The sequence below is a fragment of the Pteronotus mesoamericanus genome, unplaced genomic scaffold (genome assembly GCF_021234165.1).
Source record: "Pteronotus mesoamericanus isolate MK-2021 breed Mesoamerican mustached bat unplaced genomic scaffold, CSHL_Meso_final contig_25, whole genome shotgun sequence".
Classification (NCBI taxonomy): Eukaryota; Metazoa; Chordata; class Mammalia; order Chiroptera; family Mormoopidae; genus Pteronotus; species Pteronotus mesoamericanus.
Window position 1 is genome coordinate 35,496,535 of NW_026555105.1, and position 25,108 is coordinate 35,521,642.

The 25,108-nt window shown below is 38.3% G+C and overlaps 2 protein-coding genes and 1 pseudogene across 4 annotated transcripts; 2 read left to right on the forward strand and 1 right to left on the reverse strand.

Annotated features, from left to right (window-relative positions):
- The first annotated feature begins 706 nt into the window (after window positions 1-706).
- Window positions 707-10,701, forward strand: SNRPB2 (small nuclear ribonucleoprotein polypeptide B2). 2 transcript variants are annotated; one of them, XM_054573510.1, is made up of 7 exons: window positions 707-761; window positions 2,307-2,396; window positions 2,780-2,952; window positions 6,803-6,943; window positions 8,213-8,263; window positions 9,765-9,853; window positions 10,328-10,701. In XM_054573510.1, exons 2-7 carry the CDS (start codon window positions 2,333-2,335, stop codon window positions 10,485-10,487), a joined length of 678 nt encoding a protein of 225 aa, XP_054429485.1. In that variant the 5' UTR covers window positions 707-761; window positions 2,307-2,332; the 3' UTR covers window positions 10,488-10,701. The 2 variants fall into 2 exon arrangements, with proteins under 2 accessions (XP_054429485.1, XP_054429484.1); XM_054573509.1 differs by lacking the exon at window positions 707-761 and adding an exon at window positions 770-956.
- A 2,260-nt stretch (window positions 10,702-12,961) lies between these two features.
- On the reverse strand, window positions 12,962-15,370 carry LOC129070976 (bromodomain-containing protein 7-like; annotated as a pseudogene).
- Window positions 15,371-16,809: 1,439 nt separating this feature from the next.
- Window positions 16,810-22,631, forward strand: OTOR (otoraplin). Of its 2 annotated transcripts, XM_054573511.1 has the most exons (5): window positions 16,810-17,311; window positions 19,444-19,527; window positions 19,912-20,051; window positions 21,025-21,135; window positions 22,058-22,631. In XM_054573511.1, exons 1-5 carry the CDS (start codon window positions 17,269-17,271, stop codon window positions 22,079-22,081), a joined length of 402 nt encoding a protein of 133 aa, XP_054429486.1. In that variant the 5' UTR covers window positions 16,810-17,268; the 3' UTR covers window positions 22,082-22,631. The 2 variants fall into 2 exon arrangements, with proteins under 2 accessions (XP_054429486.1, XP_054429487.1); XM_054573512.1 differs by lacking the exon at window positions 16,810-17,311 and having other exon boundaries at window positions 19,398-19,527.
- Window positions 22,632-25,108: the final 2,477 nt, after the last annotated feature.

The window sequence follows — 25,108 nt, forward strand, 5'->3', positions numbered from 1 at the left end:
CTTGGCCTAAACACCATTGTGCATTACCCTAGAACAATCTAGGCATTTTGTGGGGTGATGGGAGGGTGGGAAGGATAGAAAATCAGTGGGCTTTGAGAGAGTTTAGGCCGATGGTCTTTCAGATGTTTGGTTATTAGTCCAGTGTGGTTACCTTATAAAGCGAGAGCTGGACTGAGACATCAACTCCCTCCACTTTGGGGTCTCAAACTGAGCTGCCTCAGGGATTCAAGTTCATCAGTGGTGTTGGGAGAGTTCCCTCAGAGTCCCGGGAACCGGAGGAGACTTGGGGTACTGGCTACCCCGAATGGCTGTTAAACCGGGGGCAACCATAGCCCAGAGAAGGGCGAAATAGGTTACCTGCCCTGGTAGTGAGACTTGGGGGGGCCCTGTGTTTGTATATCTGTATAGAATTTGGAAAGATGTAAGGTACTTTTGCGTGGGGTAAAGCAACGTAAAGTCGTGGTGGAGAAATGAATCACTGCCCTTCCTTACCCTCTCACTCCACGGCCCTCACATTTGTTTCATCCCGCAGGGTTCCCGCAAGCCCCCTCCCCGTCTCCATTCCCTCCTCCCACATTCTCTCCAGTCCTGCGAGGGTGTGCTGGCTGGCGTAGATTCCCAGGTCAACCGCGCGGCATCGATCGACTCCGTGCTCCGCTTCTCGACTTAGAGGCGCTCGATTGAGGCGCCTGATATCGTAACTTCCGGTTTCTGCTCCGTTTCCGGCTTTCGGTTTTTAAGGGGCACCGCGCCGGCCTCAGGTGAGTTTGAGTGCATTCTCCCTCGCTGTTTCGAATTTGCCAGCCGCGGGTTGAAGCTCAGCCCAGCGCTCCTTCCTAAGAGCGGGGAATAATGCGTCCGACCTGGGGTTTGCAGAAGGCTCGACTAGTGAACGAGGGAAGAATTGAGGCTGCCGTGCTGGTTTGGCTGGACACCCGGACTTAAGAGCCTTGTCTGTAGGTTGGAGCCGGGGTCACGTGGCTTCTTCCTTAGGCTTCAGACTGGGACCTTGGGCGAGTGTGTCTGCGTCGGGAAAGGAGGGAGGCTCCAGAGTACGGAGTAAAAGATCATTAATGTCCCTTTGGTTGTGTGAATTTACAGCTCGCTCTGAGCTTTTACGTACCTAACAAAGGCTCCCTTTTGGATGGGGAAGTGACTCGGGGTGCCCCCGCACTAGTCCAAGGCCAAAATCAGACGTCGCATGAGCCTCCCCTCCGATCTCTCTGCCTTCGGTTTGATCTCTCTTTTTCCTCTGGGTCATATTGGCGACTCAGCCCACCAGGTTTCGGTTTAGGAGGTCGCAAGTCTCTGAGAAGCATTACTTTCCATGTATTACCCGCGCAAGTACAGTTCCTTTTCAGTCATCCTGTGCTGTTTGCGTGCAGTGGGAGAAGTTACATAATTGTGAAATTAAAGAATATGTGAGACATCCTAGGAAATAAAGCACAGTCAGAATTTGCAACTAAAAACCATGTATAAAAGTGAAGTAGTGAGGAGTGAAAGAAAAGTGCGAGAGACCATCGATGACAGGAGCAGCAGTCCCAGGCCTGCTACTTAATATTTAATAACAGCTACTTTAATCACTTACTGTCCAGGCAAGAACTGTGCTGGAACTTTTTAGTTCTACTGGGTAAATGCTATTACCAACCATCCCCACTTGACAGGTGTGGACCCAAGAGATTGAGGAACTTGATTGACCCCAAACAGGTAGTAAGAAACATAGACTGGGTTTGAATTCAGGTCTGGCTAGTACTAGAATCTGAGCTCGTAACATCATGCAATACTGCTTTCAGCTGCATTCCTTCAAGTTGACTAGAGATAACTTTGGAGTTAGAAAAGTTAGTGACGGTGTGTATAAGTTAATAGATATGAAAGTGCTTTGTAAGTGTACACATGGAATAGTTCTTGGCAAACTTCATTAATTGTTCTGCCTTAATGATTTTTACTGGATGTACACTGCTAGTTTCTTTTTCATTTTTCTTCAAATCTCAGATTTTAAATAATTTAATCAAAAAGAAAAGTTATTAGGCAGATGGGAAAACAGTATAACTTTTCTTAAGGAAAGGTAATTATTAAAATAAATGTATTGAATAAAGTAATGTTAAAATCTGGGTGGGTAGATACTAGTGCTCCCTAAAGTTTTGTTCTTTTGTTTAAAAAGGAGGGCTAGCAATAGTAGGAGAGGCTGACATTTGGAATTGAAAGATAATTGAAAAGTTAATAAACCTTGTCTTGTGTTCTAATGTCACACTAGAGTATGAGTTAAATCTTCCCTGTTTATAACAGAATATTTACTTTCTCTTTAGGGTATTTGAACAGTTTAACCCAAAAGATGGATATCAGACCAAACCATACAATTTATATCAACAATATGAATGACAAAATTAAAAAAGAAGGTAAGAGCTCTTTAAAAATATTTGTTAACAACAATGTGAATTTAATTATTACCGTCTTAAAAATTGTACTGCTTCAGAACTGCTCATCCAGTCTTTCTTAGTGCCTGAAATAATGGTTTATCCCTATTATGGTAAGGGTTTTAAGGCTTCTTAAAAATAAAAATAGGTAGGGGCTGAAAATGTATTGAGTCTTTTTTCACTCATAGATAAAATAGTTTTAAATGAGAGAGCCAATGAAGATAGTATGATGTTTTTAAAATGTGTAACTTTGTATAAATGAGTAAGTAAATGGTGAGGATAGCACTTAATGCAGTATCATTTTATGAAGATCTTTGTCATTGTTTCATTCACAAATAAGTTGTTTCCCCTCTAATTTTACACAGAATTGAAGAGATCCCTATATGCCCTGTTTTCTCAATTTGGGCATGTGGTAGATATTGTGGCTTTAAAGACCATGAAGATGAGGGGTCAAGCCTTTGTTATTTTTAAAGAACTGGGCTCATCTACAAATGCCTTGAGACAGTTACAAGGATTTCCATTTTATGGTAAACCAATGGTAAGTTGATCTTAGTATTTTGGTTTTAATCTCTATTAACGGTATAGTAGATTTGTAAGTATATACCTGAAACTGTAGTTATTGATTTCTGCTTCTAATTATGTGTTAGAGGGAGTTTGGCTTTATTTTATTAATTTTTATAGAAACAGTAGTAAGTTTACAACTTACTCTTTAATTTATGATGGTTCATAGGGGCAAAAATAAAATAGATTGAGATGTTGAATATTTTTTTAAATAATTGTAGTATGAACAGTATTCTTGTCTCAAAAGAATTCAAAATTAATAATAAGTTAGAAAATGAAAAGGAAACTTCTATTCATAAACTTGTAAAACAACACAAGATAAAAACCAGGGTCTAAGAGGAGAACTAATCTTTTAGATTTAGAAAGGTTCAGAAAATACCGTAGTGAAATACTACATGTCAGAAGCTATGTAGTCTAGATAAAGCAGTGATCTAAGGATAATTCATAGACATAAATTCATGGGTTTTATTAGTGAAATAGTTATTCGTGGAAAGTTTTAAGATCAGGAGTGACAGAGATTCACATTTGGCAGATGGATAAAGATTGGGTTGTGGAAGGGCCAGAAGTAAAGTAGGGAACTCAAGTTAGCAGGCCTTTGGTGTAAGTCAGAAATGGTTGGATCAGAGTGGAGATATAGTGTGAAGCAAGGGGTTCTGCTTGTGTGAATGAGTACACAGCACCTTGAGTGTGGATTCCAAAGTGCTTTTCTTCTGGAACTGGAATGTGATGGGAAGGTATACTTTGGAAAGAGTCAAGGCTGAGCATCTCAAAGGCACAGGTCCTCATTCTGGTTCTGTCACTAACTGGTTCTGTGCCTGTGTTCAGTTTCATCACCAGTAAAATGTAAGCAGATTTAAGTGGCTTAATTCAGAGGTCAGCAAAAACTCTGTAAAGACAAGATAATAATTATTTTAGGCTTTGTGGGTCACATAAGGTTTCTGTTGCATACTTTTACGTGTGTGTGTATATAGGTTTTTCTAAACAACCCTTTAAAATTGTTCTAATAAAAAGTAATAAGTCCTTTATTCATAGGCCATACAAAAACAGGCTAAGGGCTGGAGTAGGCCCATCGTCTGTAGCACTGGTCTAATCTCTTTATTTCACAGATGAAGAATCGGGCACAGAAAGTTGCTTATCAAGGTTATTCTTAATATAACCAGTGCAACATTATGATTGACTCTTACTGTTCAAGATTGTGAATCTTTTTCTAAACTAGGAGTCAGCGTACTATCTATGTATAAAGGGCCAGAAAGTAGATACTTCAGGCTTTATGAACCAGCTGGTCTCTTCCATGCCTTTAGAGCAGGAAAAGCAACTCTAGATGAACTGCAAATGAATGAGTGTGACTTTGTTCCCTGAAGACCTAGTTTACAAAATCAGGCAGTGCTGGCTGTGGTCAGTAGGTTGTGGATCTATACTACACTGGTTAATTCAGGGATGAGCACTTTTGTGTGTTACTACAGCGAGTATTCTTCTCATCCTCTATCCAGCTCCTTTTCCCATCACTTCCCACCTGACTGGACATAGATGTGTGGAAAGGCCCATCCCAGAAAACTGTGGGATTGCACCTACATACCTGATTTTTCAGTAAATTGGCGCTTCCCAAAACCAGCTTATCTTAGTAGTATGAAGAAATAGCATAATTGAAATCTCGGTTGGCAGGAGTATAAAACTAGGTTTTAGTTTAGATCTAAAATTACATTAATATAAAGGGCAATTTCTTCCTTCAGGAGGGTTTGTTTGTAGGGCTTTTTTGCTGAGTTGAGATGACAAGTTTGCATATGCCTGTTACTCAGATACAGGAAAGCTGGAAATTATTTGCTGTGTTTGGCACCACTTCGCCTTGTCAAATAAATTAGTTTGAATCAATGGGAAAAGTTCATAGACTGATCTTATATTAAAGGTATTTTAGGATGTCCAGTCTCTGCCTTCAGGAAGGTAGCACGTATCTGCCAAATCTTCAGCATCCTGGAAGAGGAAGAACATTCTTTGAGCTGTCTTGTTTGTATTTATTTAGATGATTATAGTTGCTCTTCTGTTAAAACTCCAACATACCAATCAGAAGTGAACAAAATTTGCTGTAACTTAGAACTCAGAACAAAATTACTTTTTGTGGTTCAAGGACTCTAGCATTTAATGCCAAAAATACCTTAGTAAAGTAGAATCATTCTAAGGGTTTCTGTCATGAAACCCTTGGCTTACATATAAATCTTACCCCTTCTTGAAGTTGCAGGTGGGCTTTTATTTTTTTATCCATGTTTAGTCTAGACCAGGGTTTTTCAGCACTGACACTTTGACATTTTGAACTGAATGATTTTGTTGTAGTTGTTGTGCAGGGCTGTCTTGTTCATTGTAGTGTTTGACACTATCCCTGACCTCAGTCCACTACATGCCAGTTTCATGACAACCAACAATATCTCCAGTTAACTGTGCCAACTGTGCACTGGTGGGCAAAATCGCCTCTGGGTGAGAGCTGCTGATCTAGGCCAGCCAGCTAAGAATGATGACTGGGATCAGAGATTGTCACAGGTGATTGTCAATAGGACAGACAGGAGAGATCTACTCAGTTCAGGGAGAAGATATAAGACCCAGGGAGGAGGTGTTGGGAGGGAGTCCTTGGAATGAAGTTGTCAGAGTTAGGGTATGCTGTCAGTCTGCCTTCTGTTAGGTGATTCCTGCAACTAGCAAAGTTGCCTGCAAGGATAAGTGCACTAAGAGCTACTCCAGCACAGCAGCCCAGACTAGCCAGGGAATGCCTTGGGGTACTCAGGCGTAGTGGTAGGCCTCTTCCCTTCCTGGTTCCCCAGTACTTTCATCTCTAGCTGAAGTGAATGAAAAGAAACATAATTGCTCTAGGTTTTTGACAGATTTCTTGCTTTCAAACTCACGCTTTAAAAAGTCACTTGTTCCCTTCAGATTGAGATTGAATTCTTGCTGTACAAGACAGTTTTAAATAGTAACTTGTGTGTTTTGATATACTCAGAGACAGAGTTCGACTATTTTGGCTCCAGGGAAGAAATGTTTCCCTTGAAGTGGTGGTTGCAGTTTTGTACAAATTGTGGTCCTATTCCAGTAGTATTACCATCCCCTTTGTGCTTGTTAAAAGTGCAGAATCTCAGGCCTCACCCGGACCTACTGCATTGGAATCTGCGCTTTCTTAAGCTCTCCCAGTAATTGGAATGCACATTCTACAATAGTGTATGAAATGCTGTTCTAGATGGGTGTTTTTCAATGCTTGTCTGTTTCTTACTTGTGCGTACTGTTCCTGCTGCCTGTGGCCTAGTAAGGAGCAAGTGGACAGGTTGGGATGCCATGCTTTTGTTTCATTTCAAAGTATTTTATGTTTCAGTTGATGCCACTAGTAGTCATTTTATTTAAGAATAATAGATCAGATTGAAAAGAAAATCATTCCCAAAACTTTGGTACTTTAATTTTGGAAGTAACAAATTCCAAATGACACATTTCACAGCTACTTGAACCTACCGCGGAGAGTCCCTGCTAAGGATAGGCAACTTTCCAATGCAGTTTTATCTATTCTTTTACTAAGTTGGGGGAAGCAGTGGTACAAATATTTCACAGTCCTACTTTTCTCATGAAAATCTGTGGTTTTTCTTCTAATCACAGTTGATTCTAACTTTATGTAAGTTGCGAATAAGAGGCCATGATTTATTTTCATTTGGCACACAGTATATTTGACAGGTTTCCTTAAGGATGGGTATAAAATTATCTTGTAGTGTATTTGAATAATGAAAGTCGAAATATCAATGACTAGTGTAAACAGCCTTCAACATAATGAAAAGTAATTTGTTTTCAAATAATTAAAACAGCGAATCCAGTATGCAAAAACAGATTCTGATATAATATCTAAAATGCGTGGCACCTTTGCTGACAAAGAAAAGAAAAAAGAAAAGAAAAAAGCCAAAACTGTGGAACAGACAGCAATTACTGCTAATAAGAAACCTGGTCAGGTAAGATGGACAAAAGTTCTTTTTTTTTTCCTGGTGTGAAAAATTTGATAGGGATGTCTGTCTTCCGCCTGAGGGATGATCTTTGAGGCATTCGTGTGCATGTGTGTGTGTATGTTTAAAAGGTGGATTTTTTAAGAAACTGGACTGATTAAGTTCTAAAGTTTCAATATTTATATTTAAAAACAAATTAAAAGATAAGCCTTGTCATATGCAGATTTATATTTGACAGTTTGAATTTGTATGACATTTGGTCATCATCATAGAATATATTAATATCTTCTGGCTTATTTCTCCAGTTCTGCCTATTTATAGTACTGTGGATATTATCTGTAATCCTGAGTACTCCTCTTAAAGCTGCTTTCTTTGAACAATTCAGGAATTCAAAATTTAATTTAACAGATAAAAGTGAAATTATCATCCAAAAGGAGTTTCTTTTAGATTAAAAGTGATTAGAAATCAATTTTACTAATTATGATGCTGGCCTTTGTTTAATTATTAAAAACAAAACAAAACAGGAATATTGCTTCCTGTTTCTTTAGTGTATTTCTTCATAATTTTAAGGCATAGAGGTTAAATTTTATGATATAGTCTTTAATATTTACTGCTAGACCTTTCAAAGATACTTGACAAGCTAAATATATGAATGTTTAAGTTTGCACTAAGATGTAAATTCTTTTTTTAAAGATTTTATTTATTTATTTTTAGAGAGGGGGAAGGAAGGGAGAAAGAGGAGGAGAGGAATGTTAGTGTGTGGTTGCCTCTCAGGTGCCCCCTGCTGGGGACCTGGCCCACAACCCAGGCATGTGCCCTGACTGGGAATTGAACAGGTAACCAACCCTTTGGTTTGCAGGCCAGTGCTGAATCCACTGAGGCACACCATCCAGGGCTTTTTTTTTAATGTAAATTAAAGAGTTTATTTATTTTTAGAGGGAAAGGGAGGAAGAAAGAGAGGGAAAGAAACATCAATGTGGGAGAGAAACATTGATTAATCGGTTGCCTCTCACATTCCCCCAACTGGGAACCTGGCTCGCAACCCAGGCGTGTGCCCTCGCTGGGAATTGAACCAGCAACTTTTTGGTTCACAGGCTGGCAGTCAATCCACTGAGCCACACGAGCCAGGGCAGATGTAAATTCTTAAAGTTAAATGGAATAATAAGTCTGTTTAATGTTATTTGTATGCAGCAATATAAACACATGCTGCTCTTTTTTTTTTTTTTTTTTTTAAGAGGGATTGTATATTTTAACTGTTTCTCTGTTTCTTTTGTTTAGGGAGCCCCAAATTCAGCTAATACCCAAGGAAATGCAACGCCAAATCCTCAGGTAGTGTTTTTTTTTTTTCCCAATGTAGTGCTTTAAAATAAAATTTTACATAAAGCAATAGCAATAATATACAACAACCTGCATGTCTGCAAAAACTGAAAATAATTCCCATCTGTAAGATGTAACATTAAATTGTATAACATTTTAATGTAGAAATTCAGAACATACTAATTTTCTTTAGGATGAAGAAAACCAAACCTGACTTTATTCTTTACTTTACCTAAAGAATCAATGAGGAAATCAGAATGAAAGATTTTAAATTGTGAGGGCTGGGAGCAAATGTTTTTTGTTTTCCCCACAGTATGTAGCCCAGGGCTTTAGAGGAAACTGGCCAGGTGATGGGCTGGTTTCCATTCCATGTAACTGAAGGTACTAAACCCTCTTTTCTAACAGACTCACACAAAGTTGTTTTCCATTTACCCTTGCTCTTTCTTTCTCAGCAAAAATATATATATGTCTCATATATAGATGTCTTACAAGCTTTTTTCGAGATCTCCTTGCTAAAGGCTTTAGAGAGAAGGCCTCAGTTATATACTCATGGTTTCCTTCTTGCTTCCTCGGTTTCTAGGGTCTGACGAGATTCTTAATTAGAGAATTCCTTGAATCACTGATATTTTGCTGCTCTGATTTTAAGTTATTTGTATTTTCTTATATTACCTACTTTCCTTCTTTGAACTTTTTTAACCATTATAGTCCGGTTCAGAAATGCCAGCAGTGAATTCTCTAAGTCTTAAGTTGTTCTTAAGTTATTCTTTATGCTTCATCTTTATTTTTCCATGAAATTAGTCTGAAGACAGAGAAGCTTCTGCTTAAATAAGATGATCTCACTGTAGTTCCCCATTATAGGGTGGGATATCAAATAGTTAATATCTAAATAACAGGGTTTGTTTTCTACTTAATTTGTGTGTAACTAGATGGTAAATATATCATTTACTTGCAAAAAAAAACAATATAAGTCACCAAGTAGTGATTCTAAATTTTCTTAAATGCTGAGAGGTGAATAATAAAACAAAGAATTGAGTATCTCTGTTACTGCTTGGGCACCAAGTAGTGATTCTAAATTTTCTTAAATGCTGAGAGGTGAATAATAAAACAAAGAATTGAGTATCTCTGTTACTGCTTGGGCAACCAGCTGAGGGCGCGGTGACATTGCTGCCTTCTCTAGTTTTGTTAGGATCTTTCAATTATGTAATCCAGATGATAGAATCCTGTTTATGACTGACTTCCAGATACTTAAAACTTAAATATTGTTAAATATATAAAAGTTGGTAAGATTTATAATTTGCCAGATTTATGTTCAGTGATCTGAATGTCTGCTTTGCTTTGTTGCTGTTAGGTTTATATTTACTTCTCTGGTGTCATTGGTTTTCAGCCTCAGTGTTTCATGCAATAAGATTTCATAAGCCTTAATAAACTGTACAATGTAGCTCTCTCAAGTTAAGATTAGTTTATAGTACTTGTTATGCTTACAAGATAACTTTGCCTTTTTTCTTTTTAATAGGTTCCTGATTACCCTCCAAACTATATTTTATTCCTTAATAATTTACCAGAAGAGACTAATGAGATGATGTTATCCATGTTGTTTAATCAGTAAGTTTTATTTATTTATTTATTTTTTAATGTCTGTGTTCCTGTAGTCTCCTGGCAGGACAAACAGCAGTACCATGGATTGACTCTATTTGTGTAACATACAGCAGTAATTTCTTCCAGGGTCATTGATTTGGTCTGGGATTAGTCATGAATTTACAGATTTTTTAGCAAATAAAAAGCTAAATTATCTCTAATTTTTGAATTATTCTAATTGATGAGTAAAACAGAAAACAAAGCTTTGATATAGTGACAAAAATATAATTAGCTTACATTATTCCTGTAATTCTTTAATGATGTTAATTATATTTTAATTATAATAATACTAATTATATTTTAGGTTTTTTAATCCTACTCAGGATTCCTGATAGGATATGATATGTTTTAGGAAGTTACTTAATAAATTTAAACACAAAATATTTATGCATATGATGTCATTTATATATTTACACATATATAAATTGTTTTTCTTCAAAGGTTCCCTGGTTTCAAGGAAGTACGTTTGGTACCTGGGAGGCATGACATTGCATTTGTTGAATTTGAAAATGATGGGCAGGCTGGAGCCGCCAGGGATGCTTTACAAGGCTTTAAGATCACGCCGTCCCATGCCATGAAGATTACCTATGCCAAGAAATAATTCTTAGGATAGTTGTCTTTCAAGGACTTGTGTTATTTATAGTGTTTGTTTTGAAAACATTTGGTCAGACCATTTTAATAGTTGGGGGTGGGAGGAAGTGAAAGTTAAATTTTTGTGTAGGTTTTTAAAAATTACCTAGTCTTTCTTTAGCCTACTAGTGAAATGTGAAGGCCTTAATTTTGTACAATAAACTTTTTTTGTATTCTCTACATAATTCTTCATTTATTGGCCCACTGTCTTATTATCAAATACTTAATACTAGTCTATAACACATGTTAAGGTAAACAAAACTGTAATAGGATGCTTTCCTGGTATTATATTGGAGCAGCCAATGTACAGAAACAGTGAACCATTTTAATAAAAGCAAAGAATTAGATCAAGCCTTTGATCAGATTATCTGTAATGTTCTTTTTTATGTATATGAACTGCCATCCTGTAGTTTCCTTTTTTTAAAAAAAAAAAGTCATATTAATAGTAAATACGATCATCCTGGATGTTAGAAAAAAATGAGGCTTGGGCAGGAGCTAAATTTAATCTTTATATTCTTCAAATCGGCATAATATTTTGCTGCTAGTAGGCATTTCACAAATCTTTTTGTTCAGTGTTTAACTGAATAAAGGTCATTTAGGAATAACTATACTTAACTGTTTTCTGGGAAAACAAGGCAAAGGAATACTGCCATTAAACTTCACATTGCAGATTTTATCCTTTGAGGCTGGATTGTTCTAAGGAATACCCATGTGTCCAGTATTGAAGGTCTTTGTTGAAATACCACCAAGGTAAAGATTTTACAATTTACAATCTTTAAAGAAGCTGAGTTTTAAAGGGTTGCCAATCCTGATCTTGCTTTCTTTTTCTAATTCTTAAACACCAATGTTCAAATATTTTCAAAGCTTATTTTCTTTTGCATTTGATTTGTACCTAAGGCTATTGATTTAGGTCCATGGTAGTAAAAACATGGGCATCTTTATAAAAGTGGACAATTTTTTGCATGGATAATACATATTAAAATGACATTGATAATTTTTTCATGTTCCTGTTTTAATATTTACTTGAACAAAACTTACCACATAGAGGTTTTTATTGTATACTTATGGAAAGACTTAGGTTCATGTAGATTATCACATTACTCTTGTGCATACATATAGAATGAAAAGCAAAATAATTTGTATTCCTAAAATTTTGGCACATTCAGAGTTTGACTTATGAATAACATTTTTAATCTAGTTGTCAAATTTATGTGCTTTTGTAAAATTTAACAGTGAATTACTAGTAAAAGAACATGCTCTTAAATGTTTCAGCAATGCCATTTGCTACTACATTTTCTAACTGCTTACTCCGTGGCTGTCCTTAGCTTGTTTCAGAACAGAAGTGTTTTACAGACTGGCCCCACTTTGAGTGGCTGGATGAGAGGGAGTAGAAAGGTTGATATGACCAGTGGTGTGAGAGGAAGAGTCAGGGATGATAGGGGTATATGATTTTGTAGGCCTTTTAAGGACTTGCTTGTATTCTGTGTGAAATGGGGGAACTACTAGGTAATTTTTAAAATTGCATTACTTCTGTATAATTCATTTTAGTGTTCAAATTGATGAGTTTTGGCAATAATGTACAGTTGTGTAATGACAATAATCAACATGCAGAGTATTTCATCACTCTTCAAAGCTCTCTTAGGAAGTCAGCCTTTCCCCCAACCTCCAACTGTAGGCAACTACTAACCGGCTTTCTATCACTGTAGTTGGGCCCTGTCTAGAATGCTTTTGAGTCTTCTAATTGCTAGTACCAGCTTACTGCTAGTACTCCATTGCACGTACCAGCAGTTTGTTCTGTCAGTGGATGGGTGTTTGGGTTCTTTGAAAATAAAGTAGCTATGAACATTCACATGGTCATGTGGACCTATTTCAGAAGATTTTGAGCAGAAGACTGACATGGTTTACTTTTGTAAGCTTTTTGTTTTGATTTAATTTCCAATAGGCAATAGGTATGAAAGATGCAGAAATAGTACACAGAGCTCTCATAAATGTTTCTGAACCACTTGAGAGTACATTGGCCTGATTGCTCATTACCCTTTAAATACTTCAGTGTGTATTTCCTGCATAACTACAGTATGACCAGCAAATTCAGGAAACAGTCCAGTATTTAATCCAATTCAAATTTTGCTGATATCCCAATAGTGGCTCAAGAAACCAATTCAGACGCATGTGTGGCATACAGTTCTCATTTCTTTTTAGTTTCCTGTCATTTCCTAACCCTGTCCTAATCTTTCGTGATCTCATTCCCTACCCCCACCCCCTTCCGCCCCCCCCATCCCAAGTTCAGCTTTATTATCTAACCAGTCTCTGGAACATTAAAGTTAATTGTTCCAAAGTTGAATTAAAAGTTCAGTTTACAGATAGTTGATAGCTTCTGAAAAGCATTTCTAAGTTAAGAATGGAAAAAAAATACCTACATAATATATCATCATATACAAGTTAGCTTCAAATCTCATCAGGTCCACACTCAGCAACATCAGTCTTTTTCCCTTTTGCAAACTCCATTAGATCCATAGGCTTTTCTTTTTCCATGACAGGGCAGGGGATAGAAATGCCCATTGCTTTCTGAACTCTGTACATGACGATGATATCACCTGGAGTTACTTGGTGTGCAAGTTCTTTTAAGGTTACTGGTTACTTGATCAGTGAGATGCATTCTTCTGTATGGGGGACAGATCATGTTGGGAGGGGATTTGGTACTCAGCTGCTTGTTCTGGGTTTCCTCGAGGTCACTGAGCAATTTGGTGGTCTCTCCAGGTTTCCTCTGGATACTTGAGCTTCTTCAGAGTCAAAAACATCAACTGGAGTATCAGAGTTTGCTACTGCTTCCAGCGCTAACAGCCTGTCATGACTAATGGAGTCTAACCACCCCACTGGCTCTATTTCTGTAAACTATTTCCTTGGCTGTGTTGAGTGTGCTTGTTTGGCTTTCATCTTCAGGTGATGATGTCTTTAGCTCGTGCAGGGTTGTAGGATACCCTCCTGTTATTAGAAACATCCAGTAAACCATCTGCCATGACATATGGGTAATCTTGGTAGTGGTCAAAACCTTGCGGATATTTAAATCGCTGGGGAGATTAGAGTCTTTCTCATAGTTTGAACAAATCAGAATTGTCCTTGCTGTTATTGGCAAATGTGGAGTCATAGTGTGAAGCATAAGACCTGCAGGGCTCTTAATTCAAATATAGCACCAGAATTACTTTGTTCCTTTAATCTTTTTCAAAACGCTGTGGAGTATTCACTCCAGACTGAAGCCTTCCAGCGGTCATGCCCAGTCTCACAGGGCAGTAGCTGCGTTCTCCTACAACAGGGTCCATAGGGTGCGGAAGTCCCAGTGTCCTGGTTCCATCTGGTTTTCTTTCAAATTCATGCTGACTATTAACAAGCCACCGGGTCAGCTTTACTCCACATTCCTTAATGATGCAGTCAATCTGCTCCTGCTCTCTTTCTAAATTATTGCTCCTAACTTGATCTTCAAGCATATCTTCCTCTTTTTGTTTTCCTTTTTGGGATTTGAAGGCTTGTGTTTCCGACATGTCTCGCGAGTCTTCCCTTTCTGGAGGCCAACAGCTGCTGTCTCCCCTGCTCTGTGAGGTGTCTGTTCTGACTTTCTGCTTTTGACTCTTCTGCAAGTCTGTCCTGAAGTCTATGTCTGAATTCTCTCCTGACAGAATTTTCATTCCTAAGCACATAGCTTCTTTGCAGCTTTATAATAAATGGTCTCTGGTTTGTTGCAAAGCATAGCATTAGTACACAGAAGTTGGAGGTTATTCTTCAGTTCTTCTATCGACTGGTCATTGTTCTTGATCTTTTCTTTCATGGCACTAATATTCACTGGGTGTTTAATGATCATGGAGTAGCCAGGAGCAATAAAATCAGTCACAGGAAATGAAAAGAAAGCACCTGGGTCTTTTCTCTGCAACTGTCTAATCAGTTGATTCAAATCTTATTGAAGAAGTGTCTGCTCTAGTTCTTGTTTGGCTGAAAAGCACCTGAGAGGCTTCTCAGGAGGCAAGTCTAATCTTGCAGGGGCCTGGCACCAGAGGTCTTTCTGCCTCATTCTCCACAGGGTCTGATCTCACCTCTTTTTATCTTCCACTCATCTGCATTTCTCCCCTTTTCTTCCTCTGGAACCTGCTTCTTGCCTTTCTCTTTTCCACTTTTTGTCCTTGTGTTTGTCATGATCATTCTTGTCCTGGAAGAGGCTTGAGTCCTGCTGGAGCTGCCGGTGGAGAGCTCAGTGACTTCGTTTCCTCCCACTCTGAGGACCAGCTTCAAGGGTTTTTCTACATAATCCCTGTAGAAGGAGGTGTTTGTTCGACTTGGGCTTCTTGCCCATGTCCAACCAGCCCTGATGCCGCCCTGTGCACCAGCCCTAAGCTGTGCGGTGCAGCTTTGGGTCAGGGCCAGGTGAACAGAGGGTGAGAGCCGGATGCATGAGACACTGCACTCCCCAACCCTGATAGACACAGCTGGAGGCCCTCCTGATCATAATTTTATGTAGATACCTATACATATCTGGACATTTCCATAAAATTATATTAAAACAATGAATTTACAACCATCCCTCTAGTTGCAATCCAACTAGAGTGCTCTTTTATCCTAGCCCTGCTTATTTGTAACTTCACTAGTCCCATTAACCTTGATGCATTTACTCCTTATTTGCTCAAATCTCCTTGTATGTAATCACACTTTAGAAAACGGGGCTTCAAGAAAGGAGAAAGGGGAAGGGAAAAGGAGCTAACTATATTTTCAGGAAGACTTGATCAGACTAGGCCCTTCTGACCTTCCTTACCCATCTGTGGGACTGGGAGTTCCTAGGCATGTTTGGAGGGAGCTGATGTTGCTATCCATCTAAAACAGTGATTTTAATCCATATACCCTGGCACACTGGTTTGCTACAAGAATTTTAAAACATGCAATACCTGACTAGCCAGGGGCACTGACCTCTTTTCACTTAAGATCATCAAATTTTAAAAAATGGTCCCGGCTGGTGTGGCTCAGTGGATTGAATGTCAGCCTGCAAAAAAAAGGTCACTGGTTCGATTCCCAGTCAGGGCACATGCCTGGATGCGGGCCAGGCCCCCAGCTGGGGGTGTGCAAGAGGCAACCAGTCAATGTTTTTCTCACACTTCAATGTTTCTCTCCCTCTCTTTCTCTCTCCTCCCCTCTCTGTAAAAATAAAGTCTTTTAAAAAAAATGACAACAGCCAACACACCATTAGCCATCTAGTGTGATTGAATCAATCTATTTCATATCTATTTCATATCATATCTATTTTATGTCAGATTGGCAAAAATATATATTTTGGTATGTCACAGAATTTTAGTAATTAGCTTATGTGTGCCATGAGAGGAAAAAAATTGAAAATCACTCATATAATATAGTTGTTCTCAACTTTGAATTCAACTTTCAAATTTGGCTTCATATTAGAATCATCCAGAAAACATTTTCAAACATTTTCTAATCTACATTCTATATCAGTTAAATCCCATTCCCTAGGGGTGAAACTCAGTCATCAATATTCAGTATTTTTTAAGCTTCTGAGGGATTTCAATGTGAGTCAAGGTTAAGAAAGAAACAACAAAGCAGATTTTTACCTTATAAAGTAAAACAATTAGATCATTATTTCAAATTGTGTTTTTCAAAGGCAGTTTATTAATAAATAGAAGATGTATAAAAATGGAAATTTTTGAGAGGCTCACAGCTCTGTTTTAACCTTTAAGGCTTAAAGTATTTACTGTTTGGATATTTAATGAGCATTTTGTCTTTTGAAAATGTATCCAGCAAAGACCTAATGAAGAAGGTGGACCTCTGGCTGAAAATGTTTGCTTTGTTTGATTTGCCCTCGAGCAATACTTCTCAAATTCTAATACTCAAACAAACCCATCCTCTAGCTTGTAACAATGTAGATTCAGATTTAGCTGGTATGGGGTGGGGTATGACAGAGTTTATTTCTATAAAGTGACACCAAATTTGTCGGTCTGAGGACCATGCCTTGGTAAAGACTCCTGAATCTCTGCCCTAATAATTTAGTCAGTGACATTAATTTGGAGGGAACAGGCCTCTTTATAAATATGATAAAACTTAGGAATTTCACCAGAAAAAAATGGACATGTGCATGTATAAACCTAAGCATACTATTTCAGGGAAATCATGCATTTATTCAATGAATACCTACTTATGAGTACCAAGTATTTTTCTGGATGCGAATTATAGAGTAATGGAAAAAATAAACAAGATCCCCACCTCATGGAGTTTTAATTGTAGTGGTGGGGACAAAACGCCACCAAGTGAATAAACAAGGCATGGCAATAGTAATAAATGCCATAGGACAGCATACATGGTCATGTGACAGATAGATTGGGTTGGGAGAGTGCAGGAAGTGGTCTGGTAAACTGGTCTGTCTGTGGAGACATCTTGGCCAAGACCTGAATGTGAGTATCTGGAGGGAAAGCATCCCAGGCAATAAGCTCGGTGGATCTGAAGTGGAAATGAGGTCAGCATTTTCAAAAGACATAAAGCAGCTGGTAGAGTGGGCACAGAGCAGGTGAGAGAGACAGTGACAGATGGTAACTTCAGAGGGGTAGAGCCAGATCACTCAGAGAACTTGTAGGTGACAAGGAGGCTGCCTCTACCCCACCCACTTGCCCAAGCCTATTTTTAGACCCTAAGGGAGCCACAATCTCCATTTTAACAACTCCAGACGGAGATGCTAATTTATAAACAGAAGAAAAAAGTGTCTTTTGGCAATGAAAGGCTCAGAGCACACATCTGAAAATCCAGAGGAAGGAGGTAAGCAAGCTTGGGACAGAGCCATTTTTTGGACCCCCACATCGGCAGTGTCTCGAGCAGAGCTGCCAGGCACAACTGCTTGCTGAAATACTGCAAGTTTAAGTTCCTATTTGTGAGCAAAATTTTACAAAGAGGCCTCTAGTTGTCATCCTGTCTCTGCCTACCACAGAATGCTAGGACATCTCAGACCTGCCCAGGATGCACGCAGAAAACTTGGCATCTCTTTTCTTTACTTCTTTGCCATCAAATACCCAGTAAAGGCTTTGTGCTAGCATCAGCCTTATTTTGCTGAGTTGTGAGAGCTTGAATGTGGCTTTATTCAACATTTCACCTGCTTTGTGAAGTATGGTGAGACAACCTGACTTTGCACAGTCTCCTTTTTCTTAAAGTGCCTCTTAAATGGCAACTGTCTTTAACTCTCTTGTGTTGAGGGCTGGTTTGAGACTATAACAGTCTGTAAAACAGCTGCACCATCAGGATTAAGAAGATTTAATTAATACTTTATTTTTTCCTGAGATCCTCTTAGATCCCTAGATTATAGGAAAGAAAATGCACTGGCATTCTTATTTCTAATATATTCTTTTCTTGAAGCGAATCTAAAAATAAAGGATTTAAATCCTAATTCTAATGTGATTGCAAATGAACGGAAACAGTGCTAAACCACAATCCCACTGGGCAACCTTTAGATTGGGTGGTTAAGAAACGTGGCTCTGGCCTTTGCTGGGCCTCAGTTCCTTCATCCACAATGAAGACATTGAAGGAAACAAGCTCCCAAACCAGGGCCAGTGGTATAAAGATCCTCTCCTGAAAATAATACCCCACTGCCCACACACAAACAAAACAATAAAACTTTATTACATGCACACACACACATACCCCCATCAGTTTTTAAAATTATACTGTAAGTATATTTTGTTTTACCTTTTTCTCCCTTGGAAACTATTTTTTACAATAAAAATTATTTTGTAAGTCGAATGCTTGGCCCTCATTTTGTGAGGTGACTGCATGTAGGGGACATGAAGGAGAGGCACTGCTCTGAAACCTCATTGTCTACCAAGTGGATGGGGCATCCTGACAGGGACCTCTATTCCAGAAAAACTATGGGGGCCACCTGATGAGAGAGATGCCAGCCCCAAACACTCTAAAAAGCAGCATCCTATTGTATGTCTCTTTTAATAGAAAGTAAATCTATGGGACTAGGACCTTTCTCACTGCTATGTCTCTAGTGCCTACAATAGTTTCTGGCACATTGCAGGTGCTCAGTATATATTTGTTGAATAGATGGACCCAGGTATTAGTGATTCAACTTTGGTAGCTTCTAGCAGTGCCACACCTTCCATGAGAAAGATGCTCAGGAGCCTGGAAGGGGCAGGGTTGGTAACGCAAACCTTCAGCTTTACTCCCTTCTTCAGGATTTATTATCCTTGAACATTTTGAGACTGAATTTCAGAAGTCTCAAGTAAAGTAGTTGGAGAAAAGATCATTCAATTTTTTCTCAACCCACCTGTCCCTTCCTTTCCCCATTAGTAGGGTCTGAATGTGAATCATGTGTTACAACCCATGTCTGCTCCAAGACAGAAATGATTTCTAAGAATCCAGTCATGAATGACTTGTAAACTTAAGCATCTTTTATTTATTATATAAATCCAGATATTTAAATGGATTAGCTTAAATCAAAATCATTTGTACTAAAGATGCAGATCTCACGTTTCAACAGATTCCTATAGTTAGCACATTTTTCTCATAAGTTGAAAAGATATGAGAGTTGAACTAAAACTTTTTTTTAAAAAGATTTAAAATTCTAATAGTTCTTTTAACAATAATGCTATGCTCATGCAATAAATGACAGTTAAAGTGGCTTTAGCAATGGTGGACCATTTGGAAATCATTTGTGTAAAAAAAATACATAGAATTTGAGTCTCTTTGGAAAATCAGATGCTAAATAGCCCTGAAGCCCAGTAGCTGTTATGAAAGCAGAGGCACCTTCCCATTGGCTGGGGGCATTTACCCAGATGTCTGGCTTTCACATAAAAGACAGAAACCATTGAAGTCAGCTCCCACTTCCACTCAAAGGGCGATAGCATAAACAGCAAAAAAGAATATGGCAAGACTATTGCTACTTTTCCTTCCAGGTCTTGTGGTCATAGGCACCGTGCATGGAATATTTATGGACAGACTTGCTTCCAAGAAGCTCTGTGCAGATGACGAGTGTGTCTGTAAGAATTTTTTAAATGCCTTATATTGTCTTTCTATTAAATAATTGAAAAACTATCCACTAACAGCATAAAATCTAATTGTTCTTCGAAGCAAAACTTCTCTAATGTGTATGTGATTGGCATTGTTTCTTCTGGTCTGTACCTTTACAGTGTTACCACAGAAAGTTCACTTGGCTAAGATTCTGTTGGATGCAGCTTTAATGCTTTGGACTTCTTATTCTGTTTGAATTGAACATGAGCTGTGAATAGAGGGGTATTAGTCACTCTGATTTCCTAGTTTTCTGATCTGCTCTTCCTTTTTACTGTTTTAAAATCCAAGGAGCCTAAAAGGTAGCCAGTCATTCAATGTTTTGTTTTGTTTTGTTTTGTTTTCTTTTCTTCCAGATACTATTTCTCTGGCTAGAGCTCAAGAAGATTATAATGCCCCGGACTGTAGATTCATTAATGTTAAAAAAGGGCAGCAGATCTATGTTTACTCAAAACTGGTAAAAGAAAATGAAGCTGGAGAATTTTGGGCTGGCAGTGTAAGATGACACTATTAAAAATATACACACATCTTGACATATGTTGCTCATAAGTTTTTCCTATTACCTGTTATTTTCAATGCATTGTAATGTTTAAAACTAGCTGTTATGAACAAGTAAAGATTGTAGATTCAAGTACAAAAACTCATATATATTTACTTTTATTGCATTTTGAAGAAATGATGAAAATTTTATAACAAAACCAAATGTAGTTTTATGTGATGTTTTGGCAAAAAAACCAAAATGAACAACCAAACAAACAAGAAAACCACTAGTCAAATACATGGGAGCTTGAACATCACAAAGGGTTTGAAAGTGACTCAAAACTGTTTGAGTGGATTTGCCAAGTAAAGGCATATATGTTGGCAGTCAGTCTATGTTGTAATATTTTAGAGAAATTTTAATCTCCTTCTTTAATTCCAAAGAGTCTGGGTTTTTTGTTTGTTTGTTTGTTTGTTTCTGTTTTTTTTTTTTTTTTTTAAGTTAAAACATGTAGGATGGGCCCTGGGGAGGGATGAACAGGACTGATTTATTCTCCTCATCTGAAGGGACACAGCTAGAATCTCACGTAATAAAAGACTAAATCTTAAATTCACTCAAGTATCTGTTCATTTAAACTTTTAAAAACTGAGAAATATGAGTCCTTTAGATTCAAAATGCCTATTTACCTTTAAAAATTTACTGTTTACTTATGGTTCCAAAAAGATTTCAGGCAACTCAAAGACTGCATAAAACAAAGGAATGCTGAAGTAGTGAGACCAGTAAGACTGGGCCACAGAAGAACAGACACAGAGTTTCTGTGAGTTGACTTAGCTGCTCTAAGTGAACTTCAAATTTAGGTCTGAGCCTCCCAAATCCAGAGTGACAAGCAAGGCTTTGGCGGTTCTGTTATTAACAGCAAAGGGGATGCCTGAGTGTTTCTCAAAAAGGACCCACATCAGCCTTCCCCTGACTGTTGCTTCTGGGTACTCAGGTGTATGGAGAGCGCCATGAAGACGAGATGGGAACTGTGGGCTATTTCCCCAGAAACTTGGTTGAGGAGCAGTATGTGTACCAGGAAGCCACCAAGGAAGTCCCAACTACGGTATGTGTCTCAGAGGTGTCCAGAGAAATAGTCAGATCTTAAGGTAATGTAGGCTGGTGTTTAAAACATGTCATGTAATTTAGAAGATAGAAGATATATGGAACAAATTCCCTAATTTCCAATGGTGACTTCTGAGACAGTGAAGTTTGGGAGGGCATTCATACCTACTGTCAATGTTGTAAGAGAACTGAACTTTCTCCACTGACTCCATCTGGTTTTAGATGGAAGTTATTCACGTCACAAAGAAAGAAACCAACATAGTATTATCTGATGCTTACTGATGGTTACACACTTATTTGCTAAAGATGGGCTGGGAAAAAAAAATACCACTTGTATTCAATAAAATCAAAATATTTGGAAAAATCTTTGAATGCCTTATTTTGGGGGGTAGATAAGACTCCACTTATATATGAAAAAATACACTCTTTCCAATGCCCTGGGGTCATGTAAACCAAGGACAGTAGCTCACAGTAGCCCTTTGGGCTACTTTGTAAGGTGGTTATTTTGAAGCTACTCTCCTGGAGCTAATTGCTGTGCTAAATAACTTCAAAGCATTGCCCAGCCTCCACAAGTGAGACTCACTTGTCATCACTTCTCAGAGTTGAGCTTGAATGTCTCAAATAAAATTAAAAGTATATTTGTAAAATTATACTTTTTGTATATACTTTTTGTAAAAGTATATTTGTAAAATTTGTAAAAAGTAAAATTAAAAGTAAATAAATTAAAAGTATATTTGAGAACCTTCATTTTAAATAATTTTTTTATTTAAAGTGATAATTATGTCATAATCATTGGGTTTTACTTATTTTAAATCTAAATTAACCTTTGATTACATACGATTTTAAATAAAGAACCTACATCTGTTTTCTGGCCCTGCCTGTTCAGTTCAATCTCTTTTTTCTTCTCTCCCTCCCACCCCCAGGATATTGACTTTTTCTGCGAGTAAGAAATTAGACAAATCTGCAGACAGAAAGAAAATACCAAAATCAAGAACAAAGCAAAAAAGAGAAAACTAACCCAAAATCACAAAATATGTGTCCCTTATTTCTGACTTTTTTCTCCAGGGTTTGTTACCTTATTGGAGGGCTGGGGTTTGGGGCTGGAGGTGACAGAAAGGAAAGGAAGGGCTTCAACTCGGTCTCCTTTTCTGCTGGCCTGGTTGTCAATGCGTCGTTTGGCTCTAGTGGGTGATGGAAAGCCATGAGTTATTTTTCAGCCTTCTCTTACAGAGGGATGCATAGAAGATGGTTTATTTGTAGCTGTTTCTAAATAGAAATTCCTCCCATCTCTTTGGCTTCCTATATAAACTTGGCAGATCATACAGTTCTTCTCTTTGGACATAATGTTTTCTACTTATTTGTCTCTGTGGAAAACTGGAATGTTATAATGTACCTGAAGGGACTGTATCATCCAAGAGTATTCTAGGATTGTTGTTACCTTTAATATTTGATGGCTTTGGGATGTGAAGCTGTTGGTGGGGCAATGCTATTTGGAAACACAGATGTTCGGACTATGCTTTTAAATTTCTCTTTTAAAAAAGTCTCATAAATTATTTAAATTGAATAATTTTACCCTCTAAATGATCAATTTACTTCTCTCCAAATTTTAAATAGCGGGGTGGGATAGTTTATAAAATATTTGTAATGAAATAGTTTCCACTTAATGTGAAGTGAAATAGTTTTCACTTCAAATGAAAAGATACAGAAAAAAAAAGTCTATGGGTTATTTTCTCTACTTTCATTTCAACTTTGAATTTCCTCTTCCTGTGCAAATTCCCCAGGCAAGGATGATGTGTCAAGACAATGTGGTGGGGGATGCAGGTTTCATAGTTCCAATGGACCCTATGTTTTTCTATATTCAACTGGAAATCTGCTTTGATTTTGTATTGCTAATGTAATTCTTGTGATGTAGTACTGAATTTTGTTTGTTTGTTTACAAGTAATTAAAATGCCTGGACTAGAGTTAAAAAAATTAACAATTTCTGAGTTCATTTTTTTAAAAAACAATTTTACTTTGGGAGGGGGTGCTTGGGATTGGGGTTTGTTCCTCAGTTTTCTGTGGCCTGGTCATTTGACAAGCCTGAAGAAGAGGCCATGTAAGGCAAGTTGGAGACTTGGACCCCAAGGTCATTTTTATCTGTATCTATTGTGACTTTGGGTGAATATGTTTTTGCCAAATTCTTATGAAGTTCAGTCAGGTAAATGATACAAAAAGAGAAGAAAAGGAAAGCCTTAAAAAAAAAAACCCCAAACGCACTGGTTTATTTGTTTCTATCCCACTTTATTCCATTAAAAGTTTCAGGCAGCATGTAGGGCTCACAACATACTTTGAAGGGAAGAGGTGTTTATTCCACCAATGTTTCTATCAGTCTCTCACTTGCTGGCTCCCCCATTCCAGATTCCCCATCACCCCAAGACGCCCAGGAGCCCCATTTTTGCTCTCAGTCTGCCCAACATCCCCAGTCTGCCTGGCCTCACCCCCCAAGCACAGGGCTTCCAACTGCAGCTTCCTTCCTTGCCCCAGTCAGCTCCTACCCACCTGGACTGACATCTAACTGGAGGAAAGGGGGCTGGGTGGTTGAGGGTGAGGGTGTGGGAAACAATGAGGCCCCTGGGACCCATTCGTACTTGGGGAATTTTCCTTTCTTCCTTTCCCACTAAGAGCAAGGACATGTTAACAACTCTAAGAGGCTGGGAACCACTTACATTGTTGGTTCACAACCCCAGGAGTCCCCTGGGTTAGATCTGAAACTGGCCCCTGCATGCAGAGAGCAAGAGCAGGAAGAAAGAGGCAGCCCACTCCAGGCTGGTAGATGGCAGTTTAAGAAGCAAGGGGACTTGCATCTGAGGCCACCAGACCTCTCCATGTGACTGAGCTCGGCAGCAGTTTTTGTGCAGTGAAGCTTTATAAATCCCTAGCATATTCCATATGCTGAGAAGAAAGAGTAGTCGAAGGTGTCTGCCTTTCTCAGTGCCTACCCTTGACCCAAGGTAAATGTGGGCATTTATTGCTTCTCATGTTTATTGGTTGAGAAGACACTCGTGTCCTTGTGGATCTGATTCAAAACAGGAAAATATTAAGCTCATTTGTGTAGTATTTAAACAAATCCCTGGAGGGAGTGGGTATTTCAGCTGAGTGGAGAGAAGAAATATGAGCTAGCACTAGGAAGAAAATCTCATTTCTTCAGCCATCAGCTTACATCTATCTGAAATGGTGAAAAAAATAAGAAAAAGAAATTACACAAGCAAGTACTATTCCATGTTCTACCCTTGAAATGCAATTTTCATGACTTAATGTCTTCGCAGCTGTGTCCCCCACAAATACCAGCGTATATCAGTAATTCAATCAGCAAATGGCATATTGATCCACATGCTTTATATAACTACCCTCTAACCCATCATTAACAAAGACAGAGAATGCTCCCCAGCCCGTGATTTAAATATTGTTCTAAGTGGAAATGACTTTTCTGTCACACGTGAGCAATTGTTTTAATCATTTTTCTCAAGCAAATGCTGTTCTAAAGCCGAGGAAAAAAACGAGGTAGTGCTACTAATATCTCACCCTCCTTTCCAAAGCTCAACTCTTGTTATCCTTCCTCTCCCCTTTTCTTATTTGCTTTACCATGTGAATTTATCCTGGATAAATGAACCAGTGGAGATGGGAATGTTAATTTGTTTGAGCAATCCTATGTCAAGCTGGGAAAAAACCCTCAAAACTTTCCTCCCTGCTCCTTCTCTTCTCCTCTGTCCCTTATGACTCCAAAATGATTTAGGGGCCTTTTTATCTGGTTCTAGTTTTTTTTTTTTTACTTCTGGGTCTTAACTTACTACTATTAGGATCACCACCCATGGAGTTGCAGACAAAATTCAGCCTTTGACTCCCAAGGAACACAGGCAGACACATGGTTCCCGGGAAGCAGCCTCAGCCATGCTCAGAGGGTCAGTAGACAGAATGGGTCAGCTGTACAGACTCT

Excerpts from the sequence above, each read along its gene's own strand:
- SNRPB2 (XM_054573510.1), top strand. The coding sequence starts at position 2,333 with ATGGATATCAGACCAAACCATACAATTTATATCAACAATATGAATGAC. Across the intron at positions 2,397-2,779 it reads TGACAAAATTAAAAAAGAAG|AATTGAAGAGATCCCTATAT; the intron begins GTAAGAGCTCTT and ends AATTTTACACAG. Across the intron at positions 8,264-9,764 it reads ATGCAACGCCAAATCCTCAG|GTTCCTGATTACCCTCCAAA; the intron begins GTAGTGTTTTTT and ends TCTTTTTAATAG.
- OTOR (XM_054573511.1), top strand. The coding sequence starts at position 17,269 with ATGAAAGGCTCAGAGCACACATCTGAAAATCCAGAGGAAGGAG. Across the intron at positions 17,312-19,443 it reads TGAAAATCCAGAGGAAGGAG|GTCTTGTGGTCATAGGCACC; the intron begins GTAAGCAAGCTT and ends TTTTCCTTCCAG. Across the intron at positions 20,052-21,024 it reads GAGAATTTTGGGCTGGCAGT|GTGTATGGAGAGCGCCATGA; the intron begins GTAAGATGACAC and ends CTGGGTACTCAG.